The following is a 21,372-nucleotide window of genomic DNA, read 5'->3' on the forward strand; positions in this document are numbered from 1 at the left end:
TTAAACTCTTGGCAACATTAATGATATATTGCCTTGGCTATTTTGAGGGATGTTAACTGATTCATATATTGTTCTTTCATGTTTGTTTCAGTGCTTTACTGATAGAGAATGAAGATGGTTCTCAGGTCAGACTACGAGCAGACAACCAATCACAGAGAGAATCGGTTGCTAAGAGATTGCTTACACCTAGCAACATTAATAAACAGAACACTGGATCAAAGAAGGTATATTAGAATTATGAAGTATGTCGCAATGTCAGGGGCAAGAATATTATTATTATTTCATAAGAATATAAATCAAGAACTCTTGTGAAGAATAACTGAGAAAATAAAAGTTTATGAAATTTTCTGTACAGAGTAAATCAGGGAGGGGCTCACATGATATGTTGTTCCAGTGTTCCCAAATTGTGTTTCACTGATGACAACTTCAAAAGTGTCCTATTTTTAATGAGATATTGCTCAAACTTTTTCTAATTTCTTTCTCTCATTTTTAATTTTTTTAATAAAATCCATCAATATTATCAAGGTGGACGTCCTCTTTTAATGTGATTCCAGCTCAAAAATACCTGTACATTTATAGAGAGCTATCGAAGAGATTTTACGATTTGGACGAATCCCTACCCCATTTCTGTAGTCATGCTGGTCAGTTCTTTTCTCACAATACTTTCTTGTTTCTCACTGAAGGTTCATAGACATTTACAGACTGGTGATATAGTCTTGCTGAATCGTCAACCTACGCTTCATAAACCAGGCATCATGGCTCATAAGGTAATAATTCAAGTTTTATCTAGGAATAATGATTCAGATTCAAATAATTGATTGAAATCAAATGGACAAAGGGCTATGGAATGAGCTTGCCAGACGATTGCATGAACATCCCTCCCTCTTTATGAATGTCTGTTCCACCCAAGGTCAGAGGATTCTATTCTGTAGTTGGAAACTGAATCTCTCTAGATTGATACTAGCTAGGAAGCTGAATTATACTTCCAGTAACTGATTTATAGTTTGCTATTAATTTCTACAATACATGATGAATCATAGTCTTGATGGAACTACTAGCTAGGAAGGTTCATAGAAAGGTTGTGAATAACAATTGAGTTTGCAAACTGACACATAACACTTTTATTGAGCACATTGGACAAAAAACAGAATTAATCTATCAGACTGGAACACTCTACTTTCATTTATTCTACACATGTCAACTACCTCAGAAGGTACACAAGAGCAGTTTCTGAGACATTTAGTTTAGTTCCCAACCAACTAAGTTACTTTAGTTCCCAACCAACTAAGTTACTTTAGTTCCCAACCAACTAAGTTACTTTAGTTCCCAACTAGCTAAGTTAGTTGGCCTCTCTATTGTTGGTAAGTGGGGATATTAGTTTCCTACTAGATCCTAGATTACAGTACATGTATCTAAAGGTTTGGTGAACATGGCCCAGCTATTTGGTCTGACCTGATCAACTCCTTTGATTATTGAATGGTGTGCATTTGTTCCTTACACTATTACATTCCACAATGATCCATGCATCATGCGTTACGTACACAGGTCAGAGTTCTACCCGGTGAGAAGACACTACGCTTACACTACTCAGCATGTAAGACATACAACGCTGACTTTGATGGAGATGAGATGAACGTGCATTTCCCCCAGAATGAACTGGGTCGAGCAGAGGCACTCACTATAGGTACGACTCGTTTGAATATACAAAGCTTTTATGAATAGATGATATATGTTTAGTTCAGATGGTCATCGTTATCATCATTCCAATCATCACTTTGAAACCATCATCAATCATTTCCATGGACATAATCATTATCAACAATACCATTACCATCATAATCATCATCATCTTCACCACCACTACCACCATCACTATTTCCGTAATCATGATAATAATGATAATAGTGGCTTCTTGTATAGCGCTCACATACGTCACGTCATGACGCTCCAGATCATCATCGTCACTTTCATCATCGTAATCATCCTTAGCTCTGTTGCAATTATTTTCATTTTGACCATGTTCTGAACTGATTACCAGACAGTTACATGTACCTTACTAAGACCACTGAATAAATACAGCACCATCTTGTTTCTCTATGTTTATTCCAGCTAGTACCAATCATCAGTACCTGGTTCCTAAGGATGGTACCCCTCTGGGTGGTCTCATCCAGGATCACATTATATCAGGGGTGAGGATGACAGTCAGAGGAAGGTTCTTCACAAGGTAAACACACTATTCACTCATATAAATTCCATTATATCAAGCTCTGCTATTCAAATGAACACCCCTCTTCAAACAAAAGGGGCTCTTTTTTGACCCCTTCTTCCCGTGTTCAAACATTCATGATGATGCCTCATGAGTGCTCTAAGTGGCATCACCTCTTATGATTTCTTTTGTCTGCTGTTTTGTTCAAAGTTATATGTGATAAAGCTCATACAAGAAGCATATTGTAACTGAATATGTGCCAGAATTGCAAATATATTTGGCTTTAAATTCAATTTTTGGTAGTAAGTTTTTGTAGGATATCAGTGATATTGATTCAGCATAGATTCATTAAAAGTTTAGAGAGATAAGACTTATACAAGATACATATTTCATTTAGCAATAGAATTCATGATTTGCATCTCATAAAGTAAATATGTGCGAGAATTGCCAATCTATTTGGATTTAGACCAAATTTTTGGCAGTGATATGAGTGATATTGATTCAGCATTGATTTTTCTCATTGTCTTGCTCACTTTCCATCAAGGCTTGAATACCAACAGCTTGTCTACTGTTCACTGACTGACAAAGAGGGCCCGGTCAAATGTCTTCCTCCGTGTATCAGGAAGCCTGCCCTCTTGTGGTCCGGGAAGCAGCTGATCTCAACTATCATCATCAATACCATACCCGAGGGATGTAAGCCGCTTGACTTCATTGGAAAGTCAAAGATCAATAATAAGGTATGGATCAATCAAATCAAAGTATCAAGAAACTCTTACCCATAAAGGTAAACTAGTTATTTTCATTCCTCTTTGGTCCATTTTCTACTAAAATTTAAGAGAAGGTTGAGTTCTGGGGAGAGGTGAAAAATAATTTGTGAGTGTTATCGTTGTCATTATGCAAGAGTGGAAGAACATCAGAGAAAAAAATGTTCCCTGAAAAGCATGGCTCTTCAAATGCCTTCATATTCTAAATATGACAAGTAACAGCTTAAAAATGAGGCCCACATTTTATGCCACGTGTTTGTGTAGTCCCATAGACATCTTTCTATGTATAGTGCTTGTTACCTTACAGAGACTGGGCCAAATTTCTTAGCATTTTGATGATTCCAGAACCTTACAATACACACCAATACTTATTTGCTACATGATCAACTTTTTCTGATCGATTCCACACCGTTTCTTTCGCAATGCAATCGCCTGACCAGAACTCAACTTTATCTTTAAAGCCCCACTGTCCTACTTGTAGCTTCTTGCTCCCTCTATATAGAAAACTTCCCCAATCAGTGCCTGTTGGTTCCCCATGATCCTCTATTTCTTATGTTATTTGAGAGCTGAGTTGATGAGATAGCCACCTGTCAGTGACCTTGCTGTGTGGTCTAATCCCTCCTAGCCACACTAGTGTTGATAAGCTTTAAGTGAAGATCAATTCCTATTACTCACATTGTTCCTTGGATTAAAGACTCACTACCTATAATGTCTGTATTGCAGTCCTGGTGTAAAGCAGAGCCTAGGCCACCTAAAGCAGGTGGTGGCGCCCTCGTTGGTACGGACATGTGTGAGTCTGAGGTGATCATAAGAGAAGGAGAGCTGCTGAGTGGTGTGTTAGACAAGGGCAACTATGGACCTACACCCTATGGATTAGTGCACTGTATTTATGAGGTAGGTCACTAATCAGGCTAGCACCTGAGATTTGTTTTACATTTTAAAACTGATTATTCCTCTCCACCTTGGCATTGTTCTTGGTTTCATTCCTTCTCGCGCCACCAAGTTTTCACATATATAATACAAATAAGATATGATGAAAGATATTTTTAACCACTGTCTCATTTTTCTATAACTTCATTGTGATATAAGGACTTGTTTTATGATATCCAACTGCACGCATTTTGGTTTAAAGGAAACACAAGCATTTCTTTCTCAAAATATTGTGATTATTAACAAAATTGGGGAGGGGGAGTAAATGTCATATGGTACTGAAAAAAGAAGTGGCAACAAAGATACTTCCAGTTCCAAAACCTCTACCCTATCAGCATCATGCTTCTCCACAGGGTAAACTAGGTTTCAAAAGGTATGATAAAAATTTACTCTAGTCTTTTTCTCTAGCTATGATTGCTCTGGGCTTTATTCCGTCAAACATGTAGGGTTAGGGTTAGAGTTGGGTTTTATGTTGGGTTTTGGTTAAGGTCTAGGGTTGTGTTAAGTATTTGGTCTAGGGGTGAAGATCAGGGTTAGGGGTAAGGCTAGGGTCGAGTTGAGAATTATGTTTGTGTGGAATGCTGACCACAGAACACATGTTATACAACCATTGTTAAGTTGGGAGTATTAATGCCATGGTATTGTTGTGTCGTGTACAGCTGTACGGTGGTCATATAGCTGGTAAACTGCTGAGCCATTTTGGACGTCTCTTCACCACCTTCCTGCAGCAGCACACTGGCTTCACGCTGGGACCTGAAGACATCATTGTCCTGGACAAGGTACCGCCTTTCGCCTCGCTGAAATATGAACATCCAAAATAATGATTTTATTATACTATAATAGGAGTAATATAAAGTAATGTTGAGGTGTCGTCTAGTGGATACGTGACCCGACCGTGAATCACATGGTTCATGGTTCGAGTCCTGCTTTAGCGACCACCTGTTTACAAATACCACCTGTCTATGAAACTATAAATTCTGTTTCGCTCGAATAACGTTTCTGTTTGCAATATCTACTGAGAGAACCTGTGCATATTTAGATCACCTGCATGAGAAGAAGTGTTTTCTTGTCATCTTTGAGTTGTCTTTTATAAACAGGTTTCATTGAATGTGATATATATACATTGCAGACCATGATCCTAGAGATCTTTAATTAATAGACTCTGTCATCATTTCAAACCTACAGGTCACAGATCAATAATAATGATTATGATAATGAGTATTTATCAAGAGCTGTATCCATTCCACACAATGTTTGTTGCTTAGAGATCTTTGCGTCATCTTATTACCTTATAACAGGCCGATGAGAAACGTCTTGATATCTTGGAGGAGTCTAAGGACTGTGGATCAGAGGCTGTTGCTCAGGCGTTGGGTGTAGAGGAGTTCACTGGTTTCCATGCCAACACCCTCACAAAGAGATATGAAGATGCCCATAGGTATTTCCATCTTTCTCATTGTAATCATCAGTAGTGTATTTCTACATCAAGCATCTTTTATGTTCTCTTTGTTTAAATGTATGGCCAGTCCTCTTAAAGTGAGTATTGAGGCAAAAGTCAGAAATCTAAACGAATTCATTCATGTATGATGACTTTGAAAATTTAATTTAAAATTGGTCTATATTTTGTGCCTTTGATGCATAAAGGTACTCTATTTGTATTTTGTCTATTTATATTGAGATTGAAATTATTGTTATTTGCATGTATGAGTAATTTATATGATTATAAGGCTTTTACATCATTTCATTTCTGCTAATGATTTTGCAGGAATATCATATCAGATATCCAGAAATTAGACTGTGATGTAATAGAAAATTGTTTTCTCTATATCTAACTGGAAAATTCATGTTGGAGTTTGTTTTGTCATATTCCAGAAAGCCTGATGGGAGTGATATGAAGGAGATTGATCTACAGATGAAGACTAAGACGGATCTTTACAGTAACCAAGTTAGCTCTACCTGTCTGGGCTCTGGACTACTTAAACAGTTCCCTGAGAACAACCTACAGCTCGTTGTCTTATCTGGTGCTAAGGGATCTATGGTAAGTAGATGGGCTTGACTCTCTTTGTAATAGACTAAATCTGACCAGTCCTAAGTCAGCTCTACATAGCTTGGGTCTGGACTACTTAAACAGTTCCCTGAGAACAACCTACACCTAGTTGTCCTGTCTCGTGCTAAGGGATCTATGGTAAGTACATCTAAGAAGTAATCTATACGTTATAACCAGTCCTGAGGAGAATGTGTGCTATTGATTAATCATGATTCCATCTTATCCTTTCAGGTGAACTGTCTTCAGATCTCCTGTCTGCTTGGTCAGATAGAGTTGGAAGGACGTCGTCCACCCCTGATGGTCAGCGGTCGGTCACTCCCGTCCTTCCCACCCTATGAGACTAGTCCAAGGTCTGGGGGATACGTGGCTGGACGGTTCCTGACTGGAATCAAACCTCAGGAATACTTCTTTCATTGTATGGCTGGTAGAGAAGTGAGTTTTTATCTTCCCTTTTCTTTTTTGTGTAGATAACAGTGTTTTGAATCAAAACACTGTGTAAGGGAAAGGTAGAATTAAGCCAGAATTTTGCTGAGCTTCCTGTATTTGTCTGTTTGGAGCCAGAAGGGCATTAAATCATATCATTTTTACATAGAGTTACTACCTTTCTGGCTTCAAAAACACATTGTTTTTGCTTTTAAACTCTGTCCTATAAGCTTGCTGGCATTGTCAGGATGCAGCTTATTCTTTAGTCATTCTTTGTTTTGGCTTTTATTAAAATAAGTTATGGAGTCTGTTTTTGTTCTTTTTCAGGACTGTTACAAAAGAGGTCAAAACATGAACCCCCCTCCCCCCCCCCCCCCCAAAAAAAAAGTGACGTATGAAGGAGTTAAATGTTTATATTAATCTCAGTATCAATCGTCAGTAGCCTTTTCATTCATTTCACATGACATACAAAAAAATTAAGTTTCTGGCCTTATGCTCGTGGATGCTGAAAACTGTAAGGCTTGGATAAGGTCTGTTAACGAACTGAAAGGTCCAACCCCATGGCATGGGAATATAACATTAGACGATGATGATTATGATGACTGTGATGATGATCATCATCATGATTATGGTGATTATGATGATATAATGTCTCATTTTTATTTTGTAGGGTCTGGTGGACACAGCAGTGAAGACAAGTCGCAGTGGTTACCTCCAGAGATGTATCATCAAACATCTAGAGGGATTGGTAGTCAACTACGATCAAACAGTAAGTTACATCTAGAGGAATTGGTAGTCAACTATGATCAAACAGTAAGTTACATCTAGAGGGATTGGTAGTCAACTACGATCAAACAGTAAGTTACATCTAGAGGGATTGGTAGTCAACTATGATCAAACAGTAAGTTACATCTAGAGGGATTGGTAGTCAACTATGATCAAACAGTAAGTCACATCTAGAGGGATTGGTAGTCAACTATGATCAAACAGTAAGTTACATCTAGAGGGATTGGTAGTCAACTACGATCAAACAGTAAGTTACATCCTATAATCTCAAAATAATAGACACATTTAGCTATCAGTTAGCTTTAACAAAATAATTGCAAATTCTTTCAAAATGTTATGATTTGGAAAGATTTCATCCAGACTTTACTGCCATGGTTATCTTTCAAGATGTGCCATTTTGTCACATCTTTGTTCGTTGTCCTTTTCATACCTTTGCATTTTTTGTACTTTTCAATCAAAAGTAACATCTCATGAATATTTACTACCCTGTTATGCATTAGGGCAATTCCACGGTAACGGAAGGACACTCAGACAAGATTTTTGAACTTCAGGTTCATACTAAAAGAACTGTTTTATTAGTATAAGATGTGAAACAGTACAGATATAATACCTATATAAGTGCCTTTAATTCTCCCAAAAAAAATTGTCATTATAGTTAAGTAGTTTAAGAATGTGCATATTAATTATCTCGGTAACGGAAGGACATAAAAATGGACATGGTTTTTCCAGTTAATTAGTGTTTATCCAAACTTTGTGAAGTTCATGAAGCTTTCCACTTGACTGAAACACATTTTGTTCCCCATAGTTTAATACATACTAATAAAACATTTCTTTTAGTATGAACCTGAAGTTCAAAAATCTTGTCTGAGTGTCCTTCCGTTACCGTGGAATTGCCCATTAGCTTGTTATTTCTATTGCCTATTTCATTCTATATTTTCTCCTTTCATTTTACCTTGTACAGGTCAGGGATAGTGATGGCAGTATAGTGCAGTTCCAGTATGGTGAAGATGGTCTAGATATCCTCAGGACTCCGTTCCTACACAAAGAACAGTTCCAATTCCTGATAGAGAATGCCAATGCTCATTTGCCATCACAGTCCAAGTATCGTGGACCGGCCAATGACCCCAGTCAGGCAGAGAAACTATTCAGGAAGGTATGTGTGCTTCCTATCCACTTTACATTAAGTTCATGTAAAGCCTCTGCTCTGCATGGACCATTAATCAGGTCAGGTCCAGGGCTTTTCGTAGTATACTCTCCTTTTCTTTGTATGCCTTTGTCATAATGTATCTGTTTCTTTAGTATCAATAAAGTGATGTACCAACAATTTAACAATTCATATTTATTCTAAAGTGACTACTTAATTGCTTCGCTGTCATTTCATCTGTTTATTTAAGGTATCAAATAATTACTCAAGTGTTGACACAGAAATTGGAAATAATTCCTTGGTGTTTAGGACTGAATCAAATGCTCTTGTTGTAGTAAAGTGGGTAGATTCATTCATTGAATATAAAGAAAATGCAAGTGTTTAAATATTGAACATTTCCCCGATGATGTTGGGATGTTGCTTATGATGCAAGTGAATGTGCAATGATTATATGTATTCTCTGCCCACTCACCACTGAATGGCTTCACTATGTTTTGATTTCTCTATTGTTTGATCAGATCAAGAGATGGAAAGAGAAGCATTCTGATAGCTCCAGATCAGAACGAAGGTCTCCATTCCTAGAGTTCTGTCATAAAGAGTATCCATCCATCTTAGAGAATGCTCAATCTGATGAAGATAACGTAAGGAAGGCTTATAACAAGGCTAAGAAGAGGATCATTAGGAGATGGAGAGAAGTCACAGATAGGCATAGGTAAGTCAGTCATGGGTTATATGGTTGAAACAAATTATCATCAGTAGACTTGTTTAAAACTTACAATCCCACCAAATTTATGTGCCTTTTTCACTGTTGTTGTGATTGAAACGTGTATGAAATGATGTCCCTGACTTAACAATTCATATATATATATATTCACAGGCATTTAGGTTCAGGAGAGCAACTTCTGTCTAAGAAATATATCTAAACTTTGAATTCATAATAGTGTTATAAAAGTGTTTGAGGAAACAGTCTAGACATGTGTCTCTCATTTTGTTTGATTTTCAAGGCTTTAATTCAGTTCTGATGTAGACTTTGATGACTGCGGATATAGGTGGAAAAGTCTGCAATGAAATTCAACAAATGATGCAAATGCTTGCCCTCCGACTCCAATATGTGGTTTGTATGTAAGAGTAAATCTCTCTTGACTTATGGCTTTGTGTTGATTGTCAGGTATGAGAAGAAGACGGCTCCCTGTCCAGACCCTGTCAGCTGCCAGATGAGACCTGATAGACATCTTGGAGCTATCTCAGAGAAACTAGAATCTCTCCTACAAGACTATCTAGACTCAAGATTACCAACATCAGATGATGCAGATGGGACTAAGAGAGAAGATGAAGAGACTAAACTGAAGAATATGATGTATAGCAAGTATCAGAGAGCTTTGTGTGATCCGGGAGAAGCTGTAGGTCTTCTTGCAGCTCAGGTCAGTAGTTTTAAGAAGTAGAGGGTCCTTAGAATCCCAGCATGAAATGATTAGAGTGGGACTATGAGAGAAGATGAAGAGACTAAACTGAAGAATATGATGTATAGCAAGTATCAGAGAGCTTTGTGTGATCCGGGAGAAGCTGTAGGTCTTCTTGCAGCTCAGGTCAGTAGTTTTAAGAAGTAGAGGGTCCTTAGAATCCCAGCATGAAATGATTAGAGTGGGACTATGAGAGAAGATGAAGAGACTAAACTGAATAATATGATGTATAGCAAGTATCAGAGAGCTTTGTGTGATCCAGGAGAAGCTGTAGGTCTTCTTGCAGCTCAGGTCAGTAGTATCGAGAAGTAGGGGTCTTTAGAATCCCAGCAGAGAGAGAGAGAGAGAGAAGGAGGGGATGCTAGACTGGAGAGGGGGTTCTTAAGGATACTGGAACTTTTATTGTTGATCCCAGATAATAGTGTGTGACATGTTTGGAAACATGATGATACCAATAAGTCTTTCATTTCTATATATAGGTAAAAAACCTCAAGAAAGACTTCACGTGAATGGAAAACAGTAATTTTAGTATTATACCCTTGCCAAAGTATGTTGACTATTATCTGATTTTGTTTCTTCTTGCAGTCGATTGGAGAACCTTCAACTCAGATGACATTGAATACCTTTCATTTTGCTGGGCGTGGTGACATGAACGTAACATTGGGTATCCCAAGACTCAGGTAGGCAAGGAGAAGGTCAAGAACTTGGGGGGGGGCGGAGTTGGTCGGGTATCAAAAGCCATGTCTGGTGACTTTAGTTAATAACCTTGTGGTGTCTACTGTAAGTTTACTGTAAGTTTAATGGTAAGCAGTTTTATGATTGGAATCACTTTTAATTTTTTTTATAACAGGGAGATTCTTATAATAATAATAATAATAATAATAATAATCTTTTGGTAGCCAATGCCAATATAAAGATTGTTATCCCATCTCTTGCTTTACAGGGAGATTCTTATGGTAGCCAGTGCTATTATAAAGATTGTTATCCCATCTCTTGCTTTACAGGGAGATTCTTATGGTAGCCAGTGCCAATATAAAGATTGTTATCCCATCTCTTGCTTTACAGGGAGATTCTTATGGTAGCCAGTGCCAATATAAAGATTGTTATCCCATCTCTTGCTTTACAGGGAGATTCTTATGGTAGCCAGTGCCAATATAAAGATTGTTATCCCATCTCTTGCTTTACAGGGAGATTCTTATGGTAGCCAGTGCCAATACAAAGATTGTTATCCCATCTCTTGCTTTACAGGGAGATTCTTATGGTAGCCAGTGCCAATATAAAGATTGTTATCCCATCTCTTGCTTTACAGGGAGATTCTTATGGTAGCCAGTGCCAATATAAAGATTGTTATCCCATCTCTTGTTTTACAGGGAGATTCTGATGGTAGCCAGTGCCAATATAAAGATTGTTATCCCATCTCTTGCTTTACAGGGAGGTTCTTATGGTAGCCAGTGCCAATATAAAGATTGTTATCCCGTCTCTTGTTTTACAGGGAGATTCTGATGGTAGCCAGTGCCAATATAAAGACCCCTAGTATGACGATACCATTCCTCAATCCTGATATCTCGACTAAGAAGATTGGTAGGATATGCAGACAGCTCAGTAGAGTACACCTGTCACAGGTATGATGTCTATACCGCATATTTCTTTCTTTATTTCTCATGGTAATTAGTTTGCTGATATCGGTGCTTTATAAGGCAAATTGCATTGGTTAAATTGAATTGGTTAAATTAGTTAAATTGAAACCATATAGCTATCATTTGAGGTACAGATTTGTCATCATTCTGTTACATAATACATCAACATAATTTACATTTTCACTCATGTATGCATGCTGAGTCTGTATGCTATTTGGTTTTTGTGTGCTGAGCACAAGGTACATTTTTGGATTAAACTTATTGGAAATAGTAAAATTGTAAAGAAAAAATGTCCAATGATTGAAGTAGTGCTGGGTGTATGAGGGTATAACACTGGTATTTGATGGTGTGCCCAAACGTAAGCATATAAAATGTCAATCAATTGATAGTTTTATTTGAGTTTTGATTTATTTTCTCACCATCCTTTTTTTCGCCCCCTTGCTTTCATTCATATACAGGTAATTGAAGATATAGACATCTGGGAATCCTATGACTTTCCTACCACACAGTGAGTAAACTATCATTTAATTTAACTCTCATAGAATACAAAGCTATCTACTCTTAAATCTCCTCTTCTTGAAGATGTTATTTAAGATGGAATATACTTGTTTGCAAAAATATTTGAATGACAAATTGATTTACAAAGATGGAAAGCAATGCATGGATCTGCTTTTGTGCCCTCTCTGGACAGTACAATATGATCCCTAAACAGGAGACTTTCCTCATTAAACAGACATGAATGTCAGCTATACCGGTATAAATATTTGGGTATTTGTTGTTTCTGTAAACAACATGGTATGTAATAGAAATATGTATCGTGATGATGATCCACCCTACTTGTATGGAGCCATTTATCTGTTTCAAACATCTGTTTCAAGGTGCACGCTCCTCCATTAATCATGGACTAAACATTTGCTTGAATAGATTGGTTTTGAGGCCTGCCTTAATGCTCTATGATACAGAGATAACTCTATTGTCCTGTTTTCCTCATGCAGTGATCACTATCGTGTATACAAGATCAGACTCAACTTCTTGCCTCATGAAGAATACAAGGTAGGTTGAATGGAGTAAAGCTTTTTTTATTAATAATTATAACAGCATCAATGTATAGCACTCATCTATGGTACAGATCAAGGTACAATTCATGAGGTTTTTTAATGTTATACCTTTCTGTTTCAAGTTAGAAATTCTGAAACTCAGTGCAATTATGGTCCTGATTCTAATCTGATCTTCTTGCATTTTCACTATAACTTACAATTTGTTCAACCTCTGTGAGATTTCTCCTTACACAGTTGTAACGTTACAAGTTTTCAGTCTGTTTTCTGCATTTTTACCACCTTGTACAGGTATTATCTATTCAGGTTATGATGTATAATTTATTAACTGTCTAACATAATTGATTTAATTTGTAACTGGTCATTTCAATTTGGACATAGTGATGGATACATGTAAAACTTCTGAATTTGTATGCTGATATTTATGCATTTCATGATGTAAATTAGACAATTTTGGCACGGCGGGTGCATGCTCAGTGTATATTTCTTGTACAAGAAAATAATATGATTTGCAATTTCAATATTTTTATATTTGTTTAGGATGAGCTAAATGCCACTCCAGCTAGTATCCTGTCTTACATTGAAGTGACTTTCCTCAAGCAATTCCTAGAGATTGTCAAGAGAAAGATGAAAGATCTCAAGAAAGCAAAGTAAGTATTAAAGGTAATACCACAAAATTTTGAAAATTGGGTGGATAGTGATTCTTTACAATTTGGATATATTTGGATGCCCTGTGGATGTATTATAAGCACTAGAAAATTTAGCCTCTAAAACTCTTCTGCTTTCGAGAAAAATTTAATATAACAATTGACCGGTGCTCCCGGTAGATTTTGATAAATTTCAAATAGCGCCTAGGGTCGTAAAATGGTAGCTGCGACCATAAAAATCTATGATATATAGTTGTGATATATAATTTCCAAATGGGAATAGCTAATCAGTCGATTTTAGTCAAGAAACCTTGTTTTATAGCTAATTAATATCTTGACCTTGAGAGGGAACTATACAACATAGAGAGTTTATTATTTACAATTTCATAACTTTAGACTCGATTTCAACCGCGACAACGATCACTGAATATTGTAGGATCGCATATGCTTCGAATATGTTCATTTGAACCAAATTCATGACCCCATACCAGAACTTTGTATTACCTTTAAGCAAGGAATCTCATTGCCATACATTACCTATTGCACTGTGACAAAGGGAACAAATATTATAGATGTTCCTTTACAGAACTTTGTATATGTCTTGGGAGCAAGTGTTAATGAGTGAATTGAAGCTCTGAACAGGCTGTAAATGGAAAGGACGTTACATTGAATGTATTGTCTGTTGAGAGCCAAAAGGGCATTGAGTCTGTGTTAAAGCATGTGAGTAACACCTTTGTGCTGGAAACAGGTGATATCATTTGACATCATTAGATAATTCATCAGTTTGAATTGAAGATGGCATCACTCCCATCATGTGTAAAACATTTAAAACATACAAATACAGGATGGAATGATTAAAGAACAAGATAGTGATAACAATTACAATTTATTTGTACTTTTTAGCTTTGCATCATCCAGAAAATCCAAGTTGGACTTGATTGGTGATGGTGGCAATGCTGCCCCTACCCAAGATAAGAATGGAACAGACCCAGCCATGCAAGAAGATGAACCAGCCTCTGTGTCAAGAAACAGAGATTCCATTTCATCAGAGGGGAGTGGTGATGAGGAGGGTGATGGTACAGCATCTAAATACAAGAAGAAACATGATGAAGAGAAGGAGTATGAGGATGATGGAGGAGAGGAAGCAGAGGAGGAGATGGAAGGAGAATGGGAAGAAATCATTGATACAGGTTGGTAGAAGACTCTGAACTAAACCATTGCTGAATGTAATACCTCATAGAACCTCTAACCTCATCATCCTCAGTCAATTGACCGAACCACTGGATTACTCAACTGATGCACATCTGTTGACCAGCTCAGAGAAACTTTTGTAGGCCCACTTATTTGCTACATGATCAAATTTTTCTGATCGATTCCACACTGTTTCATTCACAATACAATCGCATGACCAGAGCTCAACTTTATCTTTAAGCAGCCCTTCTACTACATTGTGGAGCAAATTGTGTAAATGTAATGAAAAAAATGCTGAACCAAATGCTCTGTAGATTGAATTGGTCTACAATAACCACTTTGTCTTTATGTTTTGGTAATGTACATGTAGGCGGGTTTTTTGTCTAACTCAAATTTCCCTTTTTTGTTTGTGTGTATAAGGTGGTGATGGAGGTAGTGGAAAAGCAGATAGCCCTGGTACTCCTGATGAAGATGATGGTGGTGATGCGGATGATGAAGCAATGGAAGAAGACTTACTCTCATCTCAGCTGGACGAGAGTCAATCATCATCTAGGAAGAAGAAGAAGAGACAGGTGGCCATCAGTGATAAGGAGAAGGATCAGAGAATACTGGTCAGTCAAATCACCTTGAATCACTCAAAACTAAGCTTTGAGATCAACTTGGAATTAAATGCATGGTGAATGAAAATCAGATAGTTATCAAAAGCTTGACCTCTTGAATACACGTTGCCCAAGATACTCAGGCTGGAGTCAAATTGAAATGTGTGGTATATCAAAATCAATCGTAATCCAACCAACTATTTCGTTTATGAAGCATCATACTGAAGGATTAGAAATGCTCATGTAGGGAAAGGCTTTCACCTCTACTGTAGCAAAGCGAATATCCTGGCACTTCAAGATGCTTTGAGAATGCAAGTGAATCAAACATTGTAATCTGAACTACTATGACAATATTTTTGTTATGATCTGACTTGCCTTGTATAAACGATTCCTCTCATTGAATCCCTTGTTCACAGGCTACAGTGAATCTGAGTCCATTGATGGTGACGTATGACTTTGATGCTGAAGATCAGCTATGGTGTGAGTTCAAATTCAAGGTAAGAGAAGAGGCCACACAGAAACACATAAAGACAAGTAGTTCATTTTTGTACTGCAAATAAGGTATAATATCATTATTAAAAAGGAAATTTACTTCTTTACAGGGTTCAGGAGTAGGATGTATCTTAGTTTATCCTTGTACACAATCTACTAGAAGTGTTTGTAAGCGTAAATATTCATAAATGAATGATACACGCCATAAAAACTAAAACAACAGCAACAGAGTTATAAAGCTTATATGATGTAATCCCACTTTGTGCCTTTGCAGTTGTGCTGCATGGATATTATATCATCCCTATTTTCACGAAGTGACGGTAGTGAGGAAATTTGCATACAATTACAGATTTTCCTCACTACCGTCACTTCGTGAAAACAGGAACGATATGAAGCATATAACATATTTTATTTGACAATTAACATCCCATTATCATGTTGCATACCTAGGTTGATTTGACTGATAATAAGCTGGACATGGCTTCACTGGTAGAGCTAGTCTCTAAACAAGCCACCGTTCATCATGTACCAGGAATCTCTCGCTGTCTGGTGTCTGGTCAAGGGTCTGGTGAGACTAAACTACTCACTGAAGGAGTCAATCTACATGTGAGTATCTATGTCTTTGAATATCTTTGAATATAGGCGCAATAGCTCAGTCGGTAGAGCAGTGGTCTCGTAATCCCTGTAATGCCCTTTGGTAAGGCATTAATCCTCATTACCAGGTCTCTCAGAGAGGACCTAAATCCGTTGGTCCTCTGGCTGCTTACTTACAAGCATTTATGCTTTCTTAGCAGTCAGGTAAAATAAACACTACTACTAATTTATGTTTGATAATTTGTTGCAAATGAAAATCAATAAAATCCCTGTGGAGAAAAAAAGTATGAAAAAAAATATATCTTTGTATTCTAGGACAGTCAGAATCAGTAGAAATAAGGCAATGATGAAGGCACATCCTGATACTGTATCTGGTAAACATAGTATAAATTGACTGAGAGATCTAATCAGAAAATTAATACAAATTTGTTTCATAGTTGAGTAAACAAAGAAGTCTTCAAATATGACAGATATTGTATAAGAAACATATACTCCAGGGCCCCCTTTCACAAAACTTGTCATCAGTGACAAATGACAGTTGTTGTTATAAGCTACTGAAATACTTGCTTCTGATCGGTTATCTGCAGATTTGGCACTGATTTTTTTTCATTTGTCATTGTAAAAATGGTTTGTGAAATGGGTCCCAGGTAGAGATTCCATCCTCATACCTCAGTCATACCAAGGAGACTAACACCAGACCGACAACAGACCTAACATTACAATACATTGACCCCTACAGCCAAGCATCGGGGGGATTTGGGTTGAATTGGATTCGGTTTGCCTGTGTGACTGAGGTGTCATCTATTGGATTGAGAGTCAAGAGAATGAACCACTATACGATGTTGCTCCCGTTTAATGACATATCAACTTTCATTACTTTCTTATTTCTACAGGAGCTGTATAAGCATGACAAGCTACTAGACCTGAACAAGGCATACACCAATGATATTCATTCCATGGCCAATGCCTATGGTATAGAGGCAGCATCCAAAGCTATCATCAAGGTAACATCTTATTCATTTTACATAGAGAGAGAAATGTGTAAATATTCAAAGGTACTTTTAATTATTGTTATGCCTACGCCCACTGAAGGTGGTGCTGGAGGCATTATGTCCATCTGTCCTTCCCTCCCTCTCTCTTTCTCGTTAACGCGATATCTCAATAAACACTAGAGATAATATAGAGATAATAAGCAAAATACTGGTAGGCAATAGATCAATATATGTGTAGAAAGTATGTGATGTGGTTTGGGGCAAGTCTAAGTTATTTGGTAATTTGCTGTCCAGTACATCACAAAGTATTGTAGAGTTCTGATCATTATATTGACATCAAATCTGTCTTTTCTTTTCATAAAAGCTCTAGTATGGCTTAAAACCGGACACAATCTTAGATGTGGTTTGTGACGTATGGAACAATAGCCTAGACTTGCTCTTTTAGGCCCGAATGCACAAAGGAGGTTTGTCAACAAACTTGGGTTTATGTACGTCATATGACGCACATAAACCTAGGTTTGTCGACAAACCTCCTTTGTGAATTCTGGCCTTAGTGTTCACTAATCACTTCCAACCCTTGTATTCTAATCGTCTTTGTAGGAGGTACGTGATGTGTTCTCAGTGTACGGCATCACGGTAGACCCTCGTCATCTCTCATTGGTTTCTGACTATATGACCTTTGAGGGTGTGTATCGACCTTTCAACCGGATCGGTCTGGAGTCCAATGCCTCTCCGATACAGAAGATGACGTTTGAGAGCTGCATGAGGTTCCTTAGAGAAGCTACTATACAAGGTGGGTACAGGTTCGGCGGTGGAAGAAATACAAAGCTCAAAAAGAGCAATTAAGCTATAAAGAAAAAGAAGGGTACGTTAAAAAAGAAAATAGAGAATTGAAAGAGGAATGCAGTGTTCATGAAGGTGGTCTTTGCTGTGAAATTTGTTTATTATTGCAGATATTGAGGAAAAACTTAAAAGCTGGGAAATGTTAATTTCTTGCTATTTATTTCTTGCTATTTATAAAAGGAAATCAAAGAAAATCTAATGAAAAGTTATTGGGCTTTATCAAAACTAGGTGTTAATTTAAAAGTTGTACTGGAAAGAACATGTCCAAATATTTATGTTGTAATTATTATTTCAATTTTTTGGTCTTGATGTTTTTTCACATAAGTTTTTTCTGGTATTTCCAGACCATTGATTTAAAGACACATCGTCGTGAGCTCTCATGGGGAACTCGACATCATTCGATTGTTTACCCAATAAGAGTTGTTGTCAGTCACTAAGATTAGCCTTCAGTTTTATGACCAATAGTCCTTATGTAATGCTCTGCATTTTCCACCAATCGCCCTGTATGGAAAAGGTATCTTACATTTCCCTCAACCAAGGACTCTCCGAGAGACTCGTGGTATTTCTTGATGGAACTACAGGTTTTGCTGTGTGCAAGACTTGTACACCCATTAATATTATTTCCACCAAGTCTGGTGTCAGTAAATTATGGCCACCTGCACATGGAAACTGATGACCATTGGTTTATGATATATTTTGTGTTATTATCTTTTTTCAGGTGCTAAAGACAACCTGCAGTCTCCCTCTGCACGGCTTGTAGTAGGCAGAGTAGTCAATGGTGGAACAGGATGCTTTGATCTCATACAACCTCTCAAGTAGTACTCTCTCATCTTCCAAACATCAACTGAAACAAGTCAACATTCAAATCTGGACAATTCTGATCACGCAGCTTCTTCTTCTATTGCATAGCTGCCACCATTTGAATTGTCAATTAGTCATGAGAGTAACATGGCAGTTACGGGTTGTACGAACATCAAACCGGGACCATTCGAGTATGCTATCCCGCAACGTGACCATTCGAGTACGTTATCCCGCAACGTATTGTGTGTACATTACTCAATGCGCTTGGTGTGGATAGCCACAGCATGAGGCGATCTTTGCATGCAAGACTGTGTGTTCTTACTGACATACACATTCCTGTTCTGCAAATAGCCAACCCCCTTTATACGAGTTAGCCATTGCGGCATGTATTCTATGCACGTTATTCAGTGCCTGCATGCTCTATTTGCGCCCATATTCATATTTTTTAAAGGTGAATTTGTAATTTCGCACAGAAGGTCTGAAATTCGTAATAATTACACATTTTCCTAATTGTTGGCAACTGTGCTATTATGTGTTCTTCAGTTCAATGAATGACAGACTTTCTGAAGTTTTTCACAGTATTTGGGCTTTTTTTGTGCTCGTTCATGTATGAAGGTTTTTTTTTTAAATGTTAGCGTAAATGTTATACACTTCACATATCTTTATTTTATAACAGAGAGAGAGAGCTCAGGATCTTTACACATACAAAAATCTGCTGCATGTTTTTTTTTCTTCGGCATTTTACCGTATATATCTGAGACTTTAGACTTTCGCTGTCTTTTATTTATACTGTTTCACTATACAGTTTGAATTATTTTACCATGAATTGATCAATTTTGTTTTCTTTCAGTAGATGTCCTTAAAGTGTTCCTTCTTGATCAGTGGTCATGTCAATGCCTACCTTTACATGAATCAAATGATTTCAATATGAATATAACCTTGTGCTATGGCCAATATGGTATCTTCTTGGTCAAACATAGGAGATAAAGGAGAGATTGTTCATTTTATTAGTAGATACAACTGTAGTTAAAATGTGTAAAGTAAAACTACACATCCGATATATACCATGGTTAATTGTACATCTGTATCATGCATTTAATCATTTGTTTTAATTTGTTATTCTTCTAAACATTGACTAAAAGAATAGATTTTGTGTTTCCTTTATGAATATTAAAAATTAATAAGAATTTGACACACAAATGTTTTCTTTACTGCATTTCATTAATTCATTCAGTATTTAATAATGCAGAGAGTATGTCATCTGATTGGAGTCAGAAGGGCGTTAACTCATATACTTTCACACAGAGTTAATGACCTTCTAGCTCCAAATGATGTGGTGTTAGATGCAAAATGTCATCCAAATACGAGATGTAGATGGCCCTTAAACCCATTAGTTAGGCCTTTAAAAAAAAAATGTTGTATTTTCTTTTGCGGCCAGCCCGGAAATCTTAAAATCTATGGTCGGCTTTTTATTTCATTTTATTTTTTTGACCGTTTTTTTAGAAAAAAATATGTATTAAAGCATTCAAAACTGAAAATTATCAGCCCAAAGAGGGAAAAAGAGAAAGAAAAGAAGAAAAAAACAATAAGGACCGACCAACCCAGGGTAATACAACATCTTTTTTTTAGGCCTTATTCACGTTACAGGGAAAACCCAATCATGAACTTAAATATGTTTCTATAAGTAGATATTTTATCCTTAACGTAGAAAGCATAATAATTTCTTCATGTACTGCATCCATTTTTGTTTCATGAATAAATTGCATTTGATACCAGGAATTTTATAAAGGAAAATAAGCTGTGAAATCCTTAAATTGGCAACACCTTACAAGATTTGAAATCATTGATGAAAATTGACAAATTTTTAAACAACATTCTTGCACATATATGATGTTTTTCAGAGACATTATTTTCTATCAATAATGAATAGTATAAGGGAAAAAATATAAGAAAAATATTTTGTTGCTAATATGAAGCTAAAGCTAGGGTAATGATTTCCAAAGCTCTTTGGAAGCGCATAAAGAGATGTTATTTCATAACATATTATGCGCCATGTACAAGAACTGAATATTATTATTATTTGATTAATTTAGCCCTAAAAGATATATCCTGTAATGGCCCTATATGACCTTTCAATGAACTTGTGTCCCATACACTCTGTATTAGTGCCCTGTATCTTTTACGAGTTCATCTCATTAACACCAATCACTTTGAGAGGTTATTGTGAGGTGAAGGTCATATCAACATCAAACACTAATCATGGATTACAAACAAATACCAGGTTTGTTGACAACTAGGGTGACGGACCTATGGACATGCAGGTCATTTAATACAAAGTACTCTCATTATTGATATTTCCAGTGAGTCTATAATGGTCTTAAAATTAGGTTAAATGAACATATTTTGGCCCATATGTATGCAGTTACATGCACGATCTGGGTCATGTTTTGAATGAGTTAAATGTGGACCTTAATCCATTCTTTTGTTTAATCTGATTTTAGAGCAGTTTTGTATTTTAATTTAACTGATGTATCCCATTTAATGTTTCCCACTTGCAATCCCTGAGTAGTAAGCGTTTCATGTGTGACAAAGACTTCCTTTCCTTTAGCATGTGTAATGTTGATGGGATGTCATCTGTATTTAATCAAAGCGGTGTAAATGTTTGAGTGGGCAAATTAGTCAAATATTACTAATAGTAAGCGAATAACTACCGTTGGTGAAGGTGATGGGACAAACTATTACTTCCGAGGCGATCTGGATGTTA

At 36.8% G+C, this 21,372-nt stretch overlaps 1 protein-coding gene across 1 annotated transcript in view; it reads left to right on the top strand.

Annotated features, from left to right (window-relative positions):
- The window catches only part of LOC590155 (DNA-directed RNA polymerase I subunit RPA1), a 32,145-nt gene extending 12,954 nt beyond the window's left edge, over positions 1-19,191 (top strand). Inside the window, exons 10-35 of the mRNA XM_030996091.1 lie at positions 92-224; positions 684-767; positions 1,546-1,684; positions 2,110-2,224; positions 2,751-2,943; positions 3,694-3,864; positions 4,560-4,679; positions 5,199-5,335; positions 5,770-5,935; positions 6,176-6,376; positions 7,038-7,136; positions 8,115-8,306; positions 8,816-9,009; positions 9,466-9,718; positions 10,343-10,437; positions 11,250-11,379; positions 11,853-11,902; positions 12,390-12,447; positions 12,990-13,099; positions 14,000-14,286; positions 14,708-14,898; positions 15,303-15,383; positions 15,829-15,984; positions 16,866-16,976; positions 17,565-17,757; positions 18,526-19,191. Coding sequence (XP_030851951.1) covers positions 92-224; positions 684-767; positions 1,546-1,684; positions 2,110-2,224; positions 2,751-2,943; positions 3,694-3,864; positions 4,560-4,679; positions 5,199-5,335; positions 5,770-5,935; positions 6,176-6,376; positions 7,038-7,136; positions 8,115-8,306; positions 8,816-9,009; positions 9,466-9,718; positions 10,343-10,437; positions 11,250-11,379; positions 11,853-11,902; positions 12,390-12,447; positions 12,990-13,099; positions 14,000-14,286; positions 14,708-14,898; positions 15,303-15,383; positions 15,829-15,984; positions 16,866-16,976; positions 17,565-17,757; positions 18,526-18,626 — 3,760 coding nt within the window. The 3' untranslated portion in view covers positions 18,627-19,191. The remainder of the gene's footprint in view (positions 1-91; positions 225-683; positions 768-1,545; positions 1,685-2,109; positions 2,225-2,750; positions 2,944-3,693; positions 3,865-4,559; positions 4,680-5,198; positions 5,336-5,769; positions 5,936-6,175; positions 6,377-7,037; positions 7,137-8,114; positions 8,307-8,815; positions 9,010-9,465; positions 9,719-10,342; positions 10,438-11,249; positions 11,380-11,852; positions 11,903-12,389; positions 12,448-12,989; positions 13,100-13,999; positions 14,287-14,707; positions 14,899-15,302; positions 15,384-15,828; positions 15,985-16,865; positions 16,977-17,564; positions 17,758-18,525) is intronic.
- Positions 19,192-21,372: the final 2,181 nt, after the last annotated feature.

The sequence above is a fragment of the Strongylocentrotus purpuratus genome, unplaced genomic scaffold (assembly GCF_000002235.5).
Source record: "Strongylocentrotus purpuratus isolate Spur 01 unplaced genomic scaffold, Spur_5.0 spur5_scaffold_3, whole genome shotgun sequence".
Lineage (NCBI taxonomy): Eukaryota > Metazoa > Echinodermata > Echinoidea > Camarodonta > Strongylocentrotidae > Strongylocentrotus > Strongylocentrotus purpuratus.